The sequence below is a fragment of the Buteo buteo genome, chromosome 12 (genome assembly GCF_964188355.1).
Source record: "Buteo buteo chromosome 12, bButBut1.hap1.1, whole genome shotgun sequence".
Taxonomy (NCBI): Eukaryota; Metazoa; Chordata; class Aves; order Accipitriformes; family Accipitridae; genus Buteo; species Buteo buteo.
Genome location: NC_134182.1, coordinates 31,448,763 through 31,472,733, shown reverse-complemented (window position 1 = coordinate 31,472,733; position 23,971 = coordinate 31,448,763). Strand labels below are relative to the sequence as shown.

Genomic DNA, 23,971 nt, shown 5'->3' with positions numbered 1-23,971 from the left:
CAGCAAAATAAAGAAATCTGAAAGCTTAAAAACATCACAAGCCTAACAGCACTCAGAAGATATGGATATTCTGAAGAGCTAACAGTCTCTTCATTTTTTTCTGGGAATTGGGCTTTATGCTCTGGTTATTATATATTACCCTAATAATTATCATTAAATGAGAATTATATTAGGCTTTCAAGTATCTGAAATTCAGAAAATTCCTTTTTTCTCTCTTTCAGTCTCGCTTCAGCACAGGATGTCCACAGATATCTACAATTTATTCCCCAAACATATGGCTCTTTAATAGAATTGAGTTTGTAGTGATTAAGTTCTGTGGGTTTTTTTTCTCTCGTATTTGCTAAATATTGATTCTTTTTGATAAAAAGTGTTAGGTTAATATCACTTTTCCACTGAAATAAGGTAATTTTACTAATTTAGAAACGTTGGTGCATTCTGTACAGTCTGCTTTTCCTGTCCACAGTCTTTTCTAGTGGATGGAAATACATCAATTTTAATAAAATTTTATGGCCTGTATTTTTATATCTTCACCCCTTTCTTAATAAAATTTCATAGGAAATATAATAATGTCAGCTTAAAGAGCAGTCATGAATTAGCTTCTTCCAGTCAGTGAGATCTGCTAGAAAGTCAGTCCTGGAAGTGTGCCACAGAAGGTATAGGTTGGGTCAGATGGCAAGAGATAAAATTGAAAGGACAAACCTTAATCATGGGAATCCATTTTGGAATGCTATGAGGAATTAAACAGAAACATTAGAGTGAAATAACACATTTAAGGCAAGGCTTCATAGAATAATTTTTTTCAATATTAAGATAAAACCATTTAAAATTATTTTGTCCATTTAGCCCACAACAAATGTGGGAAGATTGGCTTCAATTTTTGTATGCATGGAATAAAAATGGTTTATAAAGAGCACATCCTTCTGGAAATGTTGTGCAGTAAACCTGTTTGTTTCCAGTGCATTCTCGTTGCTTTCCATTACTGAGGTGGTTTACAGACTGTTGCAAAAACCAATTGTTTCTTTTTGTTCTGGTGTAATGAATGAAGATTTTTGATCTTTGTTTAGAAAAAGTTGATTGTCTGAGAATGGGCCTAGACTGCAAATAAAACTGAAGGTTTTCTTTGTAAATATGCTGGAGGAAGAATTAGCAGATGGTTATGTAATGACAGGTTATGGTAAGAGGGTAGTGGGCTGGAAACTTGCATCGCATAATGTCTGTACTAAAATGCAATTTACTAAGCAGTGACATGGTGATTTTTGATGGTTTTCAGATCCTGATTTTCACTGATGAACTATTTTACAGTTGATAATGAGATTGATTCATTGTATGTACTTTCTCAACTACCTGCTGTTTATTGGCATGAATCCAGCACTCTATTCAAATCTTCCCCTTTATAAACAATTTGTGGTTCCTGTTCAGTCCCCAAAAAAGCTCAATGTCTTGAAGCTCCCAAATGAATGCTCTAATACCGACTGCTCTCACACGATCCCCTAGCTTTCCATTTCTCTCCTATATTTAATCCAACTTGTACTGTTTTCTGTTCCTGGCTGCTATGTTTATTTTGCAGGAAAGAGCTCAACTGAATGTGATTGAATTCAGTCTGGGCTCTAAACCTACACACAGAGTTGTCAGTGTACTTACATAGGTGAGGTTGGTGATTTTGTTTGGCAAATTGTTGGCACTGCAGTTTTAATGCTAAGTAAATTTAATGTTAATTCTAATTGGTATGAAGATTTCAATATCAAAACCCTTCAATTTCTGTTACAGTCAGTAGATTTTAAAAAAGTACAGAATAATATTTAAAATTAATAATCCCTCCTGTTATTGACAGTGCTTTATGAGAAAATTTGTGAATTCATATTTTCATATCTTAAGAAATTAGTTGCGAGGAGGAAGACTTGGGGAAAAAAAGAAAATCTTACAATGTGGAAGTACAGTATGTTCACACAGGTTCACACTACCTTCTAGTTATGAAGATAACTCAAAAGACTGGAGCTTGAAATCAGGCTGTCATTTCTTCATATGATAGCAGGACCTAATTTATTTTTTCCTGTATCATCATTTGTGTGCAATGTCCTATTATAAGTAGCTTTTCAATTTCCAACTGTTATTACATTCAGGTTATTTGTGCTGGGTTTTGAAGGAATTGAATACAACATTTAGAGAAACAATATGAACAAAATAGTGAATCAATAATGAAACAGAAGCACACAATAACTCGGTAATTGGCATCAGATGTATTACTAAATCAGTTATTACCATCTATCAATGGACAAGATTTTAATAAGAATTTCAGCACTTAAGGAATTGGGCATTTACAAGATAGTGAAATTAACATCTGTATCAAGAAACAGTTTAATAATCTGAATTGATGAGTATATTATATCTGGAAGCTTAATGTTATGAAAAGTCATAATAAGAATTTCAGCTGAAGGTTTGCTTTTTTAAGTGCTTCAAAATGCACTCATAATTGTAGGGTGAAAATCTAGTTATATGACATCTCCCTTTACTTAATAAATACTTTTAAAAATCCTTTAATAAATTAGAGATTGTTTTCTGTTCATTTCAAAAACCCAATCTTTGTCATCTTTCAGTGTGAAGCTGTCTCCCCAAATTCTCAAGGCACATGTGTATGGTGTAATCATTCTCCTAACCTTTCCTGGTTGTAGTGGAATAGAACATTTAGAACTTTTTGTCTCATTGTTTGTAACATTACTCTGAGGAACTGAAGGAAGTGGCTTGTCCTCTGCTGCTGCTCAGGAGAAGCAGAGGAGGTTGAAGCTGTATTTGGTTGAGGGGATCATCTTGCACCCTGAATGTATGGCCTAGAACAGGCCTGGAATTTGCACAGATGATTTTTTTAATCAGTGGTGAAAATTAAACAGTTTCTTATGTGGGCATGTGTGAACATATACAGAAGCAGAACACAGGGAGTTACTGCACCAGTGAACCTGCCTGCACTGCTGAAGCTGTGAAAGGGAGAGCAGCACAGCAACTGCAGCGTTACAGTAGTCTCAGCTTCAACTGCTTCAACAATTGTGATGTGTTCCCTCTCCTCCCAGAAGAATGATGAATAGTTTCTATGTCAATAACTTGATCACATGGATCAGAACTAAACAGTCAAAGTGGTTTAGGTTACTCTCGGTGGAGAAGATTTTTGCCTAAAATGGAGCTAGTGGCGATAGCCTCAGGAACAGGCAGATCCAACTTGCCATGAAGAAGGTCAAAGTCCCCTGAGAAGTTTTGGGCGTAACGACATTAACATCCTTCCTACAGTTAATGAGATATATACTGATCCTTTGTAACGTGTTTTTTCCATACTTACCTTTGGATTTAACAACTAGTGCAGGCAGACAAAAGGTATATCAGTCTGTTGAACCATATGCTTTTGGAGAGACTTTAAATGGATGCTTTGCCATGAAGCAGGATGCAAAGGCTGTTTGTCTTATAAACTGATGTCTGTGGGGAAGGAGTTGGTTCTTAGAAGAGCTGGATATTGGAGAACACCTCAAATTATAGTCACAAACTATAGTATTGTTTGGGATACTAAATGTCCTCTCCTGAAATGACTGCTGTCTGTATAGGACACCAGCTGGACTGAAGCACGGTCATGCCATTCTTCTTTTACAGTATGTCAACAGGCCAGTCACACAGAAATAGATTTCTTTTCTCAGGAAATACTGAGCCCATTGTCAGGCAGTTATGGGCAGCGACTGGTTGAAGGCCATCTCTCTGTGACAGTTGGAAATATATTGTAAGGAGGTGCTCACCTTTTCCAGGCTGGGAAAAAAAACCCAAATCCCCAAGAAAAAGCTTCTGGAGGTGAATGCCTGGTTCAGCTAGGGGATTCAATGTATTTGGTGTTGCTTTGTAAGCTTTTATGTTTCAATAATGACATGTACTGTCTATTATGATCCCAGTTCTTTCCTAGGCAGGTGAAATGGATACACCCAGCTTTCCTAGTGTAATAAGCTAGGTTTTTGTATGGATGGGATCCCTCTCTCCATCTTTTCCACAAATATTTAACTAGAAATTACACTTTCACCATTTTTTAATCATTTCATTAAAGAAGGATCTCAAATATTCTTTTAGGTCCTGTTCTGGACAATTGCCTAGTACTCAATATTTTATGCAAATATTAACATGTTGGTTCTTGTTCTTGTATACATTTTTTTTCTTATTCTTCAGGAAAAGTTGGACACAGGGACAAGAAAAGAAGTGGATGGAATGGGAGCACCTGAAATAAAATATGGGGATTCAATATGCTTCATACAACATGTAGATACAGGCTTATGGCTCACGTACCAGTCTGCTGATGCGAAGTCTGTACGAATGGGTTCTGTGCAGCGGAAGGTAAGACTGTAAATAGGAATGCATTTCATGCAGTCACAGTCCAATGGGGGGAGGAAATGAAGGGAACTACAGGAGAGCACTAATTTCTGAGTTTCAAATATTTTAAGCATGTCTTTGTTTCATTGTGAAAGGCTGTTTTTTTCAGTCACATATTGAAGTTATGTGATGTACTGAGTTCTTAAACTAAAAGCCAAAGTCCACATGTTAGCCTGTAGACATTAACCCACAAACATTGATAAATCTGGATATACTTGATGTCAAACTAAAATATTAGTAATAGCTGTAGAATATGCTAAAATTCCTTTCTTCAATGTGCTGTGTAAAAGGAGGCTTTTAGTTTGAAGTCTTTTCTTTCCACATGAGCGTATTACCTTTTGGGGTGGAATGTTTAAGTCTTGAGCCCTGAGGAATTTCTTTTAAAGAATAACCATGGCCAAGCACAATGCTAGCTTGCCATAATCAAGTGGGAAAAAGATTCTTTTACAACTTAACACATCTTCCAGAAGTTACAATTGTGTTAGTGTTTACTGTAAATGTATAACCTTGCAGGAAATTATTTCTCAGCAAGGAAAAAACGTTTTATCCTTCTTTTAAAAAATAAAATAAAATAAAATGTGATGTTTATCCATACTGAAGTAATTTCTATGACTGTTTTACATGCCAGAACTACAAATCTAGAGCAACATCTGATATATTTGGAAGCTTATGCCTTATAAATTTCTATATGTATATAAAATTTGTCAGTATCATATATGTGTATATATACACAAACATATATATCCTCTAAATATTTTATATAAAAATAATACATATTTAGGAAACTACATGTAAAATTTTAGTGATTATAATACTAATATAAATAATATTTATAATAATTCTAATACTTAATTCTAAAATAATTCAAAATAAGATACATTATTGAATAATGTAATAATGTAAGCAATATAAATTGTTTGTGTGTGTATGAAAAAAAAAAAAAATTACCTAAAATAGTCAGAAAAGAAGGCCAGTAACATTCTTGGAAATCAGGACCAGTAAAGAATACTTGTTTTGACCTTGTCTGTACTTTAGGGATCTGCTGCTGTGTAAGGGAACTATTTATAAGGTTGACAAAAACAAACAAACAAAACCCCTTAGACTTTTGATTTTAAATTTTTTTTTTGATAAAGTATATTGTTTACAGGAGCTGTGGCTTGGAGATTATTATGGCTGAAACTGCTGACTCAGTACAAGTGTGTCCTTGGACACAAGGAAGTAAAACATGGGATTATCTGTTTTTAATTAAATTCTTTTTTTTTTAATGTGACTTCATCATTTCCTAGGCTGCCTTACTATTTGAGTTTTCATACTTCTTATTTGTGAATAATGTTTAGTTTTGCAGTGAGTGCTTTTCATTCTTGTCTTGCAGGCAATAATGCACCATGAAGGTCACATGGATGATGGTTTAACATTGTCCAGATCTCAGAATGAAGAATCCCGAACAGCACGTGTCATCCGCAGTACGGTCTTCCTTTTCAACAGGTTTATAAGGTGTGCTTTTAAAATGATCTCTTCATCCTTTTTCTTTTTTTTGCCTCTTTTACTTTACTCAAAGTGACTATTAAAACAACAGTGAACAATGTAGCCCTCAGAAAAAACAGATGAATACTTCTCAAACCAGAGTTTATGCCAATTCTTTATGTGTTATTAGCAGAGATGTACTTTAAGAGGTATTAGTCAGTTTCTTTTCTCTATTTTCTAATATTACTTCATTGTTCAACCTTGATTTGAATGCATAAACATACTGAAAATGCAAACAAACCACAAAAGAGATTTTTTTCCTTGCCAAAATTTGCTGTATGTCATGTGGTGCATCACTTAGCTCTTTCTTTTCTAAGTATGGTTTTTAAAAGCGCTCTTCCTTGAAAAACCTGGAAGAAGGAGATAACTGTATAACTACAAACTTGTACAAGACACAAATATACTGGAGAAGTTCATAGTCTCAAGAAGAAGTTTTTCTTAAAAGTATGAAATTACACCTTCTTTCTACCCACCCATTACACTTTCCTTATTTGGTCCCTTTTAACGCTACTCATTTCTTTAATATTTTGCAACATAGAAAATGTTTTATTTTATAGTATTTTAGCCATTTAAAAATACTGCCAGATTCATGCAATTTGCATTTATCTTCCTACTCCAAATGTTCTCCTACATAACACTGATAAAATGCTAATTCTCAAATGTTTATGACTTCAGTAATTGATGAAAGGCCTCTCTTGTCAGTGTAGCTGGCATTAGAAAAAGGATGATATGCAGTAAGACTATATGGAATGATAAGAATTTCATAGGAACTCATTTGTCACAAGAGAAGACAATGTGGGAGATGGTGACCTGAAGCAACCATGTTCTAAATCAGTGCACAGCCAAAGAGGTAGACATGTCAATTTGTTGAAAAACATTTACCCAGATACTTAAATAACAACAGAGAAAAACATCTGTCAGGAGAATTGTCTACTGTATGACATTTAAAATACAAAAGAAATGCAAGCCCTAGGTGACTTTGTAAATAATACATTTTCTTAGAAGCTTCTACGAATGCCATAAAAGATAAGGACAGAGAAAGGTAATTTAATTATAAGGTTTCACAGATCAAGGTACTGCTAAATTACAGTGGAGATTTTTGTGGAGTGCACAGGCAGTCCAAGGTAGTGTTTAACAATTTAGGTTTGGCAGGATGTTACTGCAAGAAGAAAAAGCTGAATTGGAGAGGATCAAAATTATTCTCCTGAGTGTGTGCCCCAGTTCTTTCCCATGAAGTCAGTAGAAAAATTGCACTTCAGATAACGTGCTCACAATAAAAATTAAGTTTTAAAGATAACTTTGTAGCTATCTTTTTGAAACATTGCATGATTTATTCTAAGAGATTTTTATTCTTCAGCAGTAAATATTCCTACTGAATTCATAATGTTTCCTGAATTAGAAGTTTTCCAGCTGTCGTTTACCAGTTGAGATGAAAACACAGAGTGACACGCCAGCTGAAAAAACCAAAAAACCCCAAAACAATCAACCAAACAACTATCACCACCGCCTCCCTCCTGCCCGCCCTCCACCCCCGCCCAATACTTATCAGTGTTGTCTTAATCCAGCAAAAAGCAGAGTATAAAATGGGGCTTCTACTCCATATCATGGCCTGGAGAGGAATCCTGGGAGCAAGCAGGGTGCTGTGCAGCTCAGGAGAGAGGACTGCGGAGGACAGTCGTGGGTCAGGTTGCGGGGGGCCTTTGGTGCCTCTAACGAACGAAAAGAAGGAGAAGAGCACGGGGCTGGGAGGGTGCCTCTGTAGACATGGAGGCTCCTCTGCCAGCGGAAGCTCGGTGGTCTTTAGGCCAACATAAATGGAGCGCCAGTGAAAACGGAAGGGACCTCTTTGCTACATAGCTGGGTTTTACTCAAAACTACGCTAGCAGAAAAAACCTTTTTACAATGGCAGAATTGAGAATGAGTCAGAAGAGAAATCATGAATGCCAAATAAGCTCCCTCCTCCTGCTCTCCCGCACTGCGTGCCACCAGGGTGGGCCCACCTGTCAGGGCTGCTCCTCACACAGCGCTTCAGGGTCCTGGCTGGCTCCTGCAGAGTTTAAGGATCCTCCGGATCTTTCTCTCCTCCCTGAGGATGGGTGCTGTGTTCGCAGGCCCTCAGCACCCCATGGCCCCTCCTGCTCCTTCCAGAAGGTTCTGGCGGGCCTCCTGCAGCCCCCGGCTGGGGCAGCCCCCCTGCCTGCCACTGCCTTCCTGAGGGGAGCCGGGGAGGTGCGAGGGAAAGCCCTCGCCTTCCACTTGTTGCATGGAGCTGGTGAGGTCTCCGCTGCAACAACCGCATTTCAAGAAAGATGAGGTTCAATGGAGGAGAAAGGTCTATCACGGGTCCGGGAAGCACAGCGCTGTTGGGGATTCGGCTGAGCAAGGGGTGGGTGCAACATGGATGAGAACAGTCTGCCCTCCACTCCTAGGAGACAATGGTCATAGGCTGCAGCAAGGCTGAGCTTGAATTGTGTATCAGGGAAACAAAAAGGTTAATGAAGTGGTGGGACAGAGTGTGTGGAAGAGCTGCATCTTCCAGCACTGAAGGTGGCTTAAGAACAGGTAAGAGACATGCCTGAGAGCCTGTACGGACTAGCTGGGCCCTCTCCAGCACCATAGGACTGGTTCTTTGACTTCTGTCCAGTCCAGCCTCATGATGCTGTGAACAGGTTTGCAATACCTTCTCTTCATCTTTTGGTCTGCCTTTGGTACTGTTAAATGCGTAGGTAGAATATTAAAATGTGTTTTCTGGATTTAAAAAAAACTAAGAGAAACAACATTTTTGATGCTTCCAGTTTATGTTTGGGAAGGGAGGGGTGCATGATTAAGTGGAGAATGGGGCAGACATACATAATTTTTGAGAAGTTACGTAGCTGTCAGAAAATGAATTGAGCTTTGGCATCTAAACAAAGTTTGCTTTTAAATCAATAAAGAGTTGAAATGATAAAATAAATTAATTTCCAATACCCAGGAGACTTTGTGTCTTCTTGTAGGGGCCTTGATGCTCTCAGCAAGAAAGCGAAGTCTTCCACCGTCGATTTGCCTATTGAGTCAGTCAGTCTGAGCCTTCAGGACTTGATTGGATACTTTCACCCCCCTGATGAACATTTGGAGCATGAAGACAAACAAAACAGGCTCCGAGCACTGAAGAATCGCCAGAACCTCTTCCAGGAAGAGGTACTTTTCTCAGTTTTACTCCTGATTTTCCACCACGTTGTCTGCAAGTGTTCTTTCACAGTGTCTGTGGCATTGATGTCTAATCTGGAGTATGGTTTGCAGTGGGTTTTTTTGTCCTGTAAGAGTCAAACTATTTGCTACATTTATAATCTCTTTAAATCTGTTGATTTTCCTGTATATTTAAGGAAATACATTCAAGACCTTACTTCCTTTTCCTTTTTTAAAAAACTTAGTATATGACCTTGTGCCTTGAATGCTAACCATAATTTACTCCTTATGTGTAATCTGAATATTTAGTTTCTTCTGTTATAGTTTAATCTCTTGATGCAGCAGTATGTCTTGGTTTAATAAGCATGCTTTAAATATTTTGTTTAACATTGTCTGTTATTCTTGGTCGTGATAGTTGCCTATACTTAGTCAGATGCCTAAATGTGTTCCAGAATAGAAACTTGCCTAAAATTATGTCTGGAATACTGTTTATTTTCTGTTTTATTTTGACTGTCCTAAATGATAAATTTTTATTATCACAGTCAAGGAACACTCTTCCATAGGGATTGCTTCTTTGACTCCACTTGTCTTAACTCCTTCTATATATTCTGGTGTTTTGCATAGCCTCCCTTTCATGTTTTGTTTTCTTAGATTTCTGAAAATCTTATGTGTTTGCACCTAAACAATACTTTTTTTTTTTTCTCTGACAATCTGAGCCTTTCCATTTTTAGGGTATGATCAACCTTGTTCTTGAATGTATTGATCGCTTGAATGTATACAGCAGTGCAGCTCATTTTGCAGACGTAGCTGGGAAGGAAGCTGGAGAAGCATGGAAATCTATTCTGAATTCTTTGTATGAATTGCTAGGTAAGACATATTATGGGTTACTTGGATTGTTTTAGTTCAAAATAATACTCAGATAAAAAGAAGCACGAACCTGTTTTAGTATAGAAGAATTTCCACTGTGTAGAAATTTAGGATACAAATTAAACAAGATTTTTGCATTTCCAGCTCCTTCCACGTGCTTAAGAATAAAATACACTGAAAACACTCAAACAATGTGATTTTTCTAATAATATTTATTATGATAAATAACAAGTTTCTGACTTCAATTAAATGATTGATTGGTTTTTCATATTGTCAAATTGCTGGTATATCTTGTATACCACCCAAAAGTGTGTGAACAAAACATACGTGAATATGTCATTCCTGTGTTAAGGAGCCATTACATTGTGGTCAGTTTTGTAGAAGTCTATGATTTTTCACACATCTGGCTGCAGAACTGCAGCATAAATCTAAAGCTTCTGTAACCAGGACCCTCTTATTAGTCAGTAATCACCAGTGACTCCAGCATTATACTAGGATACAGTGTGCCATGGAAAGGTACACTCTTTTAGATGCAGTATACCATGAATGTCTTGTCCACCTGCAGTCACTGAAAATCTCATAATACCTTCTGCAGGTATCTGTTAGTTGGTGTCCTGGTCAAATTGCTATTTAGGTAGTAGCATTTAATCACCTGTTTACTCACCAATTTGAGTTGCATATGTTATTTATCTTCTACTATGACTCATTATATAGGGTTATTAATCCACTGCTATAACTGCCTGCGTATTCACTCCTGCTGAGTTGTTAATTGTCTACATAAGGAAATTTTACTGCCTAAGAGATCATTTTGTCAGTTGCTTGCTCCTCTGTCATTAGGTTTTCTCAGTGCCATAAGTAAGCCTAGATAATAACATTAACATTGACCTGAAGTGACTGAGGACAGTAATGCATCCCTGTCATTAAGCAGTGCTTTGTGCAGGCTGCATATGTGTACCTATGCTGTTTGCTTTCTGTAACACACCAGCCCTAATGTGAGGGCCTTCTTGCCTTTAAACTTGTATGTGTTTTGGCAAAAGCTTGAGTTTGGACAAAGTCCTCATACAGGATTGTTATCTTATTTCCCTGTAAAACATAAGCATTTTATGTATCATTTATACTAAATCTCACTCCTGAAAAATTTTGTGTTGAAAAGGTACACAAGTAATGTTATGTTATACATTAATTCCGTTAAAAACTCCAGGACTGAACATTGAGTTTGTAAAATGGACTGAAGTGGTTAGGAAGTGCCCAGAGGAATATAGTGTGTATATTATTAAATTGGCTCTTTGGTGGGTATGCATTGTGAAGCATGATCACATACAAGTTTTTCTATAAGACCCATTCCTTATTTAGTGCTCATTTATTATTGGTACTTAAAATACTTCATTTTCTCTTTGCTACTCAGTGTGTGGCACTGAACCTTATTTATTGTGAGCCTTCTAATTCATGTTTGGAAAACAAAGCTTTTATCTTGGAGTTCTTTTGTGCCATTTGTGATTACTAATCTGAATAATTAGAACTATTAGTAAGTGTTTTCTCGGAAACTTCTGTAATAAAGCAAATAGAATGTATTATCTCCCATTCACACAGAGGAACAGATACAGAGAGAAATTACTCTACCAATGCTAGTTCCCAAATTAAGAGCTGTGGGATCTGACCTTTTTTCAGAATATTCAGCAGTATTTCATGTGTGCAAGGCATACTGAAAACTTGCACTCCTCCAAATTCAGAGGCACAGAAAATTAAATTTTAATGGCATGCCTCACTTCACACAAACTTTCCTTACTACCCAATAGCAAAGTGAGGCAGGAATTCTGTATATAGTAGTTGCAAAGTTTTCCATAGTCAAACTAGGTTCATCATTTTGTGCTCTTGACAAAGAAAATAATTTTTTGGGGAAAAAAGGATATCCAGCATATGGCGCACAGCCCTTGATAAAACCAGTGAGGTGTTTCTGTCTGGCCCACTACCTTTTCTGTCAGAGGAAATAGAAGTTGACACATCAGAAGCCCTCTCCCATGATCTCTCACAGCAAAGAAGGAGCTAGCTGAACAGTGGCTGCTGTCACCTAACCACAGGCCATTAGGGTAGAAGGTGGTTCCTGTGGCTGTGCTTCTGGGTGAGGATCTGCCACCTCTATGTAGCTGAAGATTGTAGCATGATGCATACACACAGGTTGCAAGGGTGACCAAAAGTGGCATTTCCCAACATTAGATTGGTAGATTTTATGAACATTATAAGGTAATTTTAATGGTTTTGGTTTTGATTTCCATGGGTTTTATAGTTGTAAGCTAAATACATCCTCTATACACCTCTCTCCAGTTCTGTAACTTGCAGCATAGTGACAGGTGAGTGAGTCAGCATATGGATCAAAAGCAGGACTGAAACGTCAGATACATCAGACTGCTTTGATTTCAGCTAAGAGTGATTTGTAACAATGGTACACTGCTGTCCTTGTATTGTATTTCTATATGAAGAACTTTTTCAGAGGTAGATGGGAGTTTTTGCTGGTGGATTTATGATGTTTGATGGTTGAGAAATTTTATGACTTGGCAACATGAATTATATTGTAGGTTCTTGAATGGAGTGTTCAGATCCTTTTCCTCTTTTTTTTTTTCCTTCTATTTTTTTTTCTCATGTCTTATGTTTTTCAAACTGATGTAGGCCTTTCTCATGTTTGTTTGCATGTTACAGCTCCGTTCTTCTCTTTGCCAATGTCTGTCTTCCTTCAGAACTCTATGGTCTGTTATAGAAAATGAAGAAAATGTTTCTTGCTGTTTTCACTACATTTCAACAAGACAAAACAACCCCATGTAGCTTTGGCTATCATCATGCTTGCAAGCAAGCAGATTGTTCAGTCTGAATTTTTTGAAGGTAGCTCAACCATTGGAAGGCAGAAAGGGCAGCAAATTTTAACTTTAACAGTTAAAATTTGGAAAAGATGCATGAAAGTAAGCTTTCACAGTGAAAACGATACTAAATCATAGTGTGACCTTCTTATCACAGAGGTACTACGGTTAGGTTTTCCCTCCCTCTGCTTCTATTTTTCCTCTTTACTCACCCTAATGCCTGTATGAATGCTTGAAAATGTGACACTACGTAATGTGTTTTTGGGGGATGTCTGCTTGTCCAACCCTGTGTTAAAAAGATCGTCTAGAAGGAATATTGGTAGAAATTTTACATCTTAATCTATTTTTCAGCTCATGTATGCCCACTAAGTAAAGTGAATCTGCTTTAGGCTTTTTTTTTTTAAAGGTGATTATTTCATGTATACTAATGGTAGTTATTTGATTTATTAAGAATCAATTGAAGACGTTATAGCAGGAATTGTAACCATTTAAAAGTATGGGCTAGGTCCAGAGAGTTAATGTCTCAATGAAATAAACTGATATCCTTTTAGAGTGTAGATGATGGAATATAAAAGTCTGTGGTTGGATTATTCATAGATGTAGGGGAGTGTTGAAGTTTTTGTAACAGTTTAGTTTTATATCTTGTTACATTAAGCACAGCTCAGACTGGAGGAAGTAGTGGCTTGATTGCAGAATCATTTCTCCAAGTCTGAAATTTCCAGTTGACAAGCCCAGAAAATTACTTCCAAAAGAGTCTACTTGTCCCGTACTAAGTATTGTTTCCATGGACTTGTAGTGAGAACAGTGCACAAGCTTTTGTTGACTTCCCAGTCTCCATATGCTTCCTGCCCCCTTATGTTACTTCCCTAACTGCATTATCTTCTGGCAGCTAATGCTTAAGAAGCCTGGCTTTGATCTGGCTATAATGAATTTGTACGTTGCTCTGTTCTGAATAAAGCTGGAGCTGTACAGTAATTGCATGGATGACAAATGGATATTGCTTGCTCAGCCTTGCTTCAGCAAACACTGCTTTGTTTTTGAGTCTGCACATAAATAACAGTAAACTGTGATGCCAGAATTCATGGTTTTTGTCACTTCATTGACATTGTGATATATTTCACTGTGACGAGAATGGAGGCATTTACAGACTTTGAGTTGAGACTGGATACTACCACATATAAAAATCATAGAATGGTTTGGGTCGCAGGGGACCTTTAAAGATCATCTAGTCCAACCACCCTCATCATAAAAAATTTCTTCCTTATATTCCATCTAAATCTACCCTCTTTCAATTTAAAATCATTGCTGTATATCTACTAAGGCATCTGTCCTTCTTCTATTACAAGTACATAAAATCACTCTGAACTTGTATTTGATTCTTTTGTATTACCAAAGAATGTGCAGGAGTATATGTAATGATGTGACTTTAATGTCTGACTGATCACATCCTGGTTTTTATTTATTTAAAACTGGATGCTAGTCTTGTTCAGAGTAGTGGGCAATAAAAGAAGCAACTGTTGGACATTATTTTTTGTTTTCAATGTTAAGTGGCTGTGTACCTCATTTATTGCACAGCTTTAACCACCGAATACTAACCTTGCACAAACTTCTGCTGAGCTGCATTTAGGAAACCATCTGTGTCTTATTACTGTTAATGAAGTCAAATTTATTGATGTTGTGTTAAGCAATGAACTATTACTGCTTTCATTTTCTGTTTGTACCTGAAGCACAGTGAGATTATGTACCTTGCCCATAATCAATTAAAATGTCACTTACAGAAACAGGTGTTCCTTAGTTCTAATCTGTGTCTTTTAACAAGATGCTCCTTCTTTTACAGTGCCTCAATATTTTCAGATAACTATGGTGATGATTAATTAACTATGTAAGATTTCAGGATATAGATTTTTTTTTTTGTTATATAATACAGCAAGAGAAAGGTTTTTGTTTGTTTGTTTTGCTTGTTAGGGGTTGTTTTTTGGTTTTGGTTGGTTGGTTTGGGGGGGGGGGGTTGGCTATGAAGCAATTGGATTGTGATCTCTTTATTCATGATGCAGAACTGTCAGTGCAGTGACTTGTTTGCAACTAACTCCAAGATTGCGTTTCCCCTTTGCAGATACAGTTTCTTATCATATTTATGTCACAAGTCTGTAAGTTTAACCTTTTATAATGAAACAGCATAAAGACACAGTTGCAATATAATATAGTGAATTTCTGCAGCAATGAAACATAGATTTCAAGAAGCCATTGCATCTTAGCAGGACCAACAGTCTCTGCTGCTGAAAATAACCATAGAAATTTCAGGTTGAAATAATTTGTTGGTAGAATTGGAAAACAGTCTTAAGAAAAGCAGTTTGCACTGTTCCACACACCAAAGAGAAATGTTAGTGCCTCACTCTTTTTTCGGAGTGGAACAGATGCTTCTCTGAGAGCTTGTGTGTATGCACATACATGCAAACACATGTATTGCAGGACAGGGCAGGCTTGTGGGTGCCTACAGTGTTCAGTGAGATTTCTAGTCAGTTATACCCACCAAGTCAGTGCATGCATTCAATCTTCAGCTTAAAGCATGAGGGTGAAACAGTTTCAAAGCAGTTACTTCCCCCCTACAGCCCTGTCAAAAGTATGACAAACAGTTCATGGACATCCATCTTGGTTTAGTTCCTATTCTTGAACAAAGGTATTGTATCAATAGAAAATAATTTACATTCATCATCTACGTCGTTGGCTTCACATTCTGCTCTTCCAATGTTTCCTGTCAGTACAAGAATACTGTTTTACAGAAATTTGTTTCTACAGTAGTAGCTGACTTTTGTGGTGTCAGTACTGGCTACTTCAGGTAGAGCATTTTGCAGGGATTATCAAGATGATTGTAAAGCCAAAATAATTCAAATACCTTAAAGGTCAGTTTGATGCCAAGGGTATTTCTTAGGCTTAAATCTAACTATTACTCATGTTATTTAAATTTAAATCAAGAACATCAATAATTAAAGGTTAAGAATCTATCTTACTGGATCCTTCCTGGCAGGACAAGACAGGGATTCTTTTGATTTAAATGGACTTATAATTGTCATATTTCCCGCCCCCCCCCCTCTTTTTCCAACAGCGGCTCTGATTCGAGGGAATCGTAAAAACTGTGCTCAGTTTTCTGGATCTCTTGATTGGTTGATCAGCAGATTAGAAAGACTGGAAGCCTCTTCTGGTATGCTTTTTAGTATTTTAACTTCCTTATTTGACGAGTTTTTCATTCTTTAAAATTGGTGATTTACTTGTTCAGTCTAATTATCATGAAGTACTTCCTATGAGAGAGTAAGTTATATTAATAAAGTGAGATTTATATTTGTAGCATTTTACCATATTGATATCAGTTGTAGTTCTACCTTAAGTTCTAGCAGTCTTTCCTTTTCCTTGACCAATGAGTTGTAACGTTACCTTTTAATTCAGGCAAACAAACCATTTGGTGGAACAGTTGTTCTACAGTTCCAGTTGTGTTAAGTTGCTTTCTCTGTAATTGTACTACTTTCCCTTCCCTTCTCTTTGGAAGTCTGCATGTTTTTCAGGATTTGCATCAAACTAAATATAATAATAATAACTGTATGGAATGGATGTAATTTGTCTCTTCTTGAAGGACCGTAGTGGTAATATAGGAAAGTTAATGTATTCTACTTGAGAATGTGTAATAGATGGGTCTTCAGAAAATACCTCTATGTTTGCATGTAACAATGTTACCTCCATAATACCTACACATTCCCTTTTTAATCACCTCTCTCGCTCCTGAGGTCTGAATTTCTGTTTGAAGTTAATGAGAAGGAGCATGCCTGAAATACACGTATGATTTGAGAATCTGGGAATTCTGTCTTACTTTAGACACAAATTCTTTAAGCTAGCTTATTTATTTTCTTTGTCATTACCTAATGTCTTATCTTCCTCCCGAACCACTATGTTAACCCCTCAGTGTCTATAAGATGCAATTAGTCTGTGTTGCTCGAAGTGAAAATCGATGAAGTTATACTGAGCTGTACTGTACTTCTCACTGAAATGGTGATCCTGGATTCTGTTTCCTTGAAGCAACCTGTTCTCCATAAACCTATTCTGCCAGCCAAATACATTGTATTTTTAAGTTTCCAGTGAATTTTTTAAAAAACTCTTTGAACTCTACTGGAACAATATACTTTTTGAGCAGAATAAGAAATAAAGAAATAAGTAGCGTGAACACTGCACATTAGGTGAATGTAAATAATATCTTAAGAATTTCTCTTGGTGATACATGATTCCTATTGGCATAGACAGCTTGCTACTGTGTACCTCTTTACTGTCTTAAATGTAGTTATTCACATGATTGTAGTCTATAACAGGACCTTAAAGGTGGTTATCTGGACTACCACATTTGGCATGTGTTTATTTAAAAAAAAGTCTTCAATACTTATTAGAATAATTATTTTGTGTTTTGTTTTTTTTTTAACAATACTACTCTATTATCTTTAAAAGTATGTGTTTGAAACATGGCACTGTAGTTTGTTTTTTTAAACAGATGGTAGACAAATCTCATTGCATTAAAGGACCTCTGCTAAATGTATCTCAAAGTTACTGAAGAGACAGTAGGACTATGTTTCTGCAATTAATAGTGTTGATTTTATGGGTGATACTGGAGTCTCTTGCCCCATTTTTCTGATATAAGTACAAACTTTTTTTCTTACATGAAGATTTAATTAATGTTCTTTTCACCATGAAAATATACCAAAATGATGTCATCTAGGCATCTGAAGAGTAGACAGTAATCAAACTTGGACTCAGTAGCGAAGAAATGAGATTCAAATAGAGTCATTAGTTCTTAAGACTGATTTTTGTCTCTTTTTAAGTATGCTTTTCATGATGATGATCACATAAAGATCAAAACCCAAAGTAATACTGTTGGTAAGAAATGTCACTGCAGCCTGACTCCCCCTGCCCCCGTTTTCTGAGATTAGTGAGAGTATTTATTGGAGTTTAAAAAACATGCATAGTGTAAGGCCAGTGGTCTAAATTTTGTTCTTACCAATGTAATACTTCTTGGAGTTCTACAGGTTACACCAGTAACTGGAAACATGGTGTGATGAGATCTTTTAATATCTGGTTTGCCAATTAAGTGTATTGTAGGACATGAGAATAAAGAAATTATGAAAAAGGTGAAATAAGAAAAATGTTAATTGCTCCTTACAGAAAGCTTTATTTCTCACATGCACTGGACAGAAAAGTTAAACAAGCAGGAGCTCAGTCTAAATTAAGCTCTTATACCTGATAAGGAATTTGCCTTGCAAATTATTCTTCCCTGTAATTAAAAGTGAAGAGGGAAATACAGAAATATAAACGATACAAATTGGAGGACTTGTACATGCAATGCTCAGTAATGGTAACATGCAAAATAATAACACAGTAAAAGCAATTTTGGTTTGAGACATTTCAACTTTTTATGTAAATTATTAACTTAATCTAGAAGCATATTTTTCTTGCCATTATACAAATCTTAAGTTTGTATAGGAGAAACTACTAGGAGAAACCACTGAATGTTTGTAAGAAATGTATTTGGAATATACCTTCCAGTATAGAAGTTGAGAAAATTCTATGTTTTAAGTCAATAATTAGTAAAAAATAGTCCTGCGGAGAGAAGAATTGTAAGCAACCAAGACGCTAAAGACAATTTTGTAATGCTCATACTACCACAGGCAATCTCAATTTCAATAGTTTGTTTCATTTTTGTAATGAATGTTAATATACTTCTTATTTGTATTTTTTCTTTGTAATTTTATATAAGAACATTGCAGTATAAATATTTGTGATGTCCTGTATAATTTGTATTCATCTTCAATGCTCAGAATTGTAGTCTAACCGAGTTAATAGAATCTGTTATACTAAATGTAATAATAATTTTACTGTAATGCCAGAGACAGACTTGTCTTAACCTGTCTCTCTTATTGCCTGGTTCTAGCTACTGTAATTGAAATCCCTTGTCTGATATTCTTTGATATTCTGGTTCTGGTTCATGTGTATATTTCACAGTAAGTGTATATATCAAGGTGGATTTCAGGAGCTAATTATTAGTAGCACATGGAAGGTATTTTGAATCCACTGCAGGAAGAGCAACAGATTTGAAAAATATTCAATGTGTTGAATAACACAGCGATCGCTGTGTTTTAAATTTTTATTGTCTGGTTTTTCATCTCTCTGTAGCTCATGTGTGCTTTGCTTTGTCATTAGTATTGATACATATAATTTCCCCTCCCTCCCCTCTTCTGTTCTCTGCTCTCACCAGCTGGAGCCGTTTCAGAGTTACAGACTAAGAAATGTTTTCCAGTTGCATTTGTGACTGTTTTGAGTTATATATAATATTTGTTACTGTTTTGTTGGAAAATGGCCTCTTGAGAGTCTTTCAAGACTTATTTTCTGTAATTTTGCTACACTTAAGTTCAAAAGGCATGAATGTTTGTAGTCAGACCAATGGGCAGGATAGTTACAACAACAGTGAGAACAATGTAACACACCTTTCCGGTTACATATTTGTAATTTATTCCTATCATGTTGTTATTTTAGTGTTGTGTGTTGTTTCATGAGCTAGAAGGAACATAATAATCTTCTGTTAAATAATAATTTTTCATTGATTACAGAGGAATTACAATTTCCTTCCCCATCCTGTTCTTCCCACTCCTGTATCGTACTTCTGCCACGGATAGATGTGTCCATGTATTCATTGACATCTTAAGGGAGGAATGCCAAGAAGGGAAGATGTCCCCCATTTAAAAAGTTATTTGGTTTATATTAGACTGGTAGACATTTGAAAAGAAATGTCACAGGCTTAATGCAGTTGTTCTCATCAGCCTTTTACTGTGTCATTAATACAGGAGAAATATCCTGGTATTGCTGAGTATCCCAAATAAAAATTGGAGTTGTCTCAGCCACAGATCACCATTTGGCATATATTATCAAATTCCTTACCTCAGTAGTCTTCAAAGCATCAGCAGCAGCCATGAGAACAGATGTGTCCTATAGTAAACAAGGCAGATAAGGTGTTTATGTTCTCCTCAGCTTTGTCATTAAATAGTCACGTGCATTTTGTTTATTTGCTATAAATCTGTTCCTGAGATGAACTGACCAACAACGGGGGAAAATATTGTAAAATGTCAGTCGTAGGAGTGTTCTCCTTCTCAGAGCCAAGGGTGAACTGCTGTGACGTTCACTAGCTGATTAGCAAGATCTGCAGTGGGTGATTGCAGTTGCGAAGAGCAGTTACACATTGATGCTTCTCCTCTTGGAAGCTTTTTCCTTTGTCAACTCTGCGGGCAAGCAGAGAGTTTAGAAGTCAGTTATTCTTCTCTTGGGGTGGAGACTCGTATAGAGACTTTGAAGCATTTGCCTGTGTAAGCCCCTCCAGTCAGCAATGGTTCATAGAAGTATTTTTGCTTGCAGAATTTTGTTTCATGTTTTTGCTGCAGAACTATGGGGTTAGGGTGAGGAACCTGTTTTACTATGCTATTATTTCATACTCCTGGCATGCACCTGATCTGTTTCAACTGTGGGTTTTTTATGCTCTGAATCCTTGAGCTGCTCAAGATATGAAGCAACAGGAACATATGAGGCTAAATCTGTATCACTACTTTAGTTCTTAGCTGGTGTTACAGGCAGTTAGCTGCTCATAGCACTGGTGTCTAGGTACAGTTTTGCTGATCATCCTATCACTGTAGCTAGTATATTAGGTGTAGAGAACCTAACCAAATAGATGTCATAACGGAACATTCATGTTGGTTTATATTATTGTTAGGGAAACCTGCTTTGCAGATGCCGTGATCTTGCTTTCATGAACATTTGAGTAACAGAGAATTTAAACTGAGAAGAGCATCTAAAAATTGTTAAAATCACGGGCTAGATCTTTTCTCCGCTACAGTCCACCTTTGGTGTGAGAGCATTCATCTAAGGAGAATATTCTCATAATTATGCAGTTCCATGCCATTTGACTGAAAACTTCTTCATTTCAGTGTATTTCCCCAGTTGTCCATGGTGAAATTATTTCCTAAGAGACCTAGTTTTACATCTGAAATTCTGAGCTAGGATTTTCAGAAATAATGCAAAACTGCACTCAACTTTTGGAGGTTTGAGATGAAATTTGTTATGACAGCTGTAAGAATGCTGTGTTACATGGTTTCTGGTATGTATGTATGTATTTTTAAAAATTAATCTCAAAGTAAAAATGAGGTTTGAAAATTAAAACCTAAATGTTTATGTTTATGATATTATAGTAAGGTATGAGATGAATTCTGTAAACTGCAAAGTAATCTGACATTGTAGTCGTACTGCATGCTGCAAAAATTCTGAAGGTCCTGATATTTGCAATGCTCATTTGTTCTGAGTTTTCTTCTAGGAACTAGGCCACTTGAACTCCTTCCCCATATGTTCTGGTAACATGACTTCCGTGTTGCCTCTGAAACTGATTTTATAATTAAGACTTTTTCTGGTTTTGAGGGAGTCAGTTATAGAAGATGCTAATTATGCTGTGCTTTAGTTATCTTGAGAGGCATAGTAGGTTTAGCTTTTAGTATGTAAATGTGCTTTTGTGATTGTACATGGGATACTTGCTTGCCAGATTTTAAGCTTTGTGTAGCTTGATTGGTGTGAGGATATTCACTGTTTTAATTTACAGTGGTAGGTCTACAATAGGGAGAAACACTGGAATGTGTTACACCTTTTAAATAAGAACTCCTGGCTGCATATATACACCTAAAATAATTAATTCATTTTCTAAGGTAGAGTGTTTGTGAGGAAGAAACACCATGCTCTGTTAATCACACCAAAGTTAAGTTCACCTTCAACATTGAAGTTGTCAGCTATATCTCCTGCAGGTGTTTTCTTGAATATGTTACGATAAAGATTTGATGCCATAAACTATTATCAATAAAATTGCTATTTTCATTTTTTTTGTTATCCTTGAAGTAAGAAGGTTATGAAAACAGAATAAAAGCATTAAATATATAAACAGCAATTGTGAGTTGATTGTACAAATCAGATCAGAAATTGAGTCAGTTCCTGATCTTCACTGAAGCAAAAGAAAGAAAATGAAGATTTGTCCAAGTATAAATGTGTCTGAGAGTAGACCATATTAGAAGTGATATATCACAGGAGCTGAGTGAATAATGCAATGCAAATGCTTCAGCTGTGTCTTCAATGCATAAATTAAGATTAGATTAGTCTTTCACTCTGAAATATATTCCAGATGGGATTAAATAGTCCTACTAATATTTTAGAGGCATTAAAACACAGGTAATAAAAAATAGAATAGAGCAAGTTAGTAATGTAATATTGTCCAAGAGAAGATTTTTGGAACCAGGTAATATCAGGTTTTGAGTACTTTTTTTTTTTCCAAAGGCGTGCATTTAATGCTAGTATTCTACAGTATGACATTAGAGGAGTCAGCATGTCCTGAAAATACATGCTCCTGTTCATCTGTTAGTCATTAAGAAAGAATTTTCACTCATCTTTCTTATAAACTCCACATATCATATTGTTTGTGATATTTGTATTAAATTTGAACACTTCTGCTTTACTGCCTTCAGCAACTCCAATGAAATTGGAACAGGTCCAATTGTCTTTATGTAGACAATCTAAAAGTGGATCAGTCTAAGCAGACGTTGCACATTCATATGCAGTTTTTTCTGAAGTAGAGGGAATTTGCCGTTAGAACAAAATGTGTTTGATAATTAGCATTCAGATGCTGCAGTAATTGAAGAAGTTGCTGTGGCAGCTGGGTCTGATTGATAACATTCATTTATTATTGAATGTTTACATCTTCAAAGTATTTTTACTTCTGTTATTGAAAAGATTAAGACTAGAAAATGAACCCTGTATACCATTTTAAGACAAAGTTAAGATTATGAATCTGCCTACACAAATCTGAAAATTCCAAGGTTATGGTTACCACACTTACATTATGTGGTATGATTTCATATTGGATTACTGTTTATATTGTTAAGTGTGTTTCAGTGCTACAAGGAGAGGTGGCAAACTTTAAATTACCATGTTTTGAATGTAGTGATTTCCCTGCATTCCCAGATCATTGTGGCACACAATCTTGTTACAGATTACCCCTCTAGACTGAGGATACTTTTGCAACACTTCTTACCTCCCAACGTACTTTGGCCATGTACAAGTGATGCCTGCCTGTCTAGTTGGCAGGCTGTGTGGATTGTGCTCCTGCTATGTTGCTATAGGGCATCTACTCCTTTAGCTTGCTCTCATGACTCAGGTTTTTATTCTCTTTACCAATATTGTTACTGTCAATATTGGAAGTGTACATCTATTGCAGCCCAGATCATACTACTGCCAAATTCACATTTAGTATGTTCTTTTAGTTGTTGAGACTTTCTGCTTATACCTTCAGGGCTACAGAATCACTTTGGGAGTTCACATCTAGCTCATTATATCGTGGTTGTGACTTTTTTTTGCAGCCACTGCACAGAACAGGAAAATTGTCTACAGTATCTGTACAGGGTCACCTGCATTTTCGGTTTACGTATATATGACTCCGTCTTCAAACATACTAAAACACAGACTTTGTTTGAAACCTGTTTACCAGATAAATCAAATTGTCACTGTATCTGTTGTCTTCCACCTTTACTACATTTCAGTCCTTGAGTAATCTGTACACTTTATTAGTGATGACAGCATATCTTCCTCCAGATCCCTGGGAAAAAATGTTAAATAGTATGGAGATGAAAGTGAATGGTGCTGTAGGTTGTCTAAGATTAAAATGAAGATCTGAATGAAGTCAGGTGACTGCAGCCATGACTGAAGTCACTGGGAATTACAATTCTCATTTTAATTCAGATTTTCTTGGGAAATAAAAAATAAAACTACCTTTCAAATAGAAAGTAATTGAAAACTAACAATTGTCTCTTCTGGCAGAGTAATTTGTCTTAACAAGGATGAGAATCTAAAATCTAAGTTTAAAGAAAAAAATTAGAAATCTCTGTTGACGTATGACTGTTAATAACATTCTTCATATCCTTTTATCCCTCTGTAGAAGTCTGTACAGCCCAGTTTCTATCCTTTATAAAATAATTTGTTTGTTGTTTTTTCTTTATGAGGATGTCTACAGTTTCTTTGGCTGTGGTGGTCTTTTTACTTTTGTTTTTATATAGAGCTATACCTTGATCCAA

At 36.2% G+C, this 23,971-nt stretch overlaps 1 protein-coding gene across 6 annotated transcripts in view; it reads left to right on the top strand.

Moving 5' to 3' along the window:
- The window catches only part of RYR2 (ryanodine receptor 2), a 455,131-nt gene that overhangs the window by 209,777 nt on the left and 221,383 nt on the right, over window positions 1–23,971 (top strand). For all 6 annotated transcript variants that reach the window (XM_075043205.1, XM_075043203.1, XM_075043202.1 and 3 more), the window contains 5 exons: window positions 4,189–4,353; window positions 5,762–5,883; window positions 8,907–9,090; window positions 9,810–9,945; window positions 15,898–15,993. In XM_075043205.1, coding sequence (XP_074899306.1) covers window positions 4,189–4,353; window positions 5,762–5,883; window positions 8,907–9,090; window positions 9,810–9,945; window positions 15,898–15,993 — 703 coding nt within the window. The remainder of the gene's footprint in view (window positions 1–4,188; window positions 4,354–5,761; window positions 5,884–8,906; window positions 9,091–9,809; window positions 9,946–15,897; window positions 15,994–23,971) is intronic.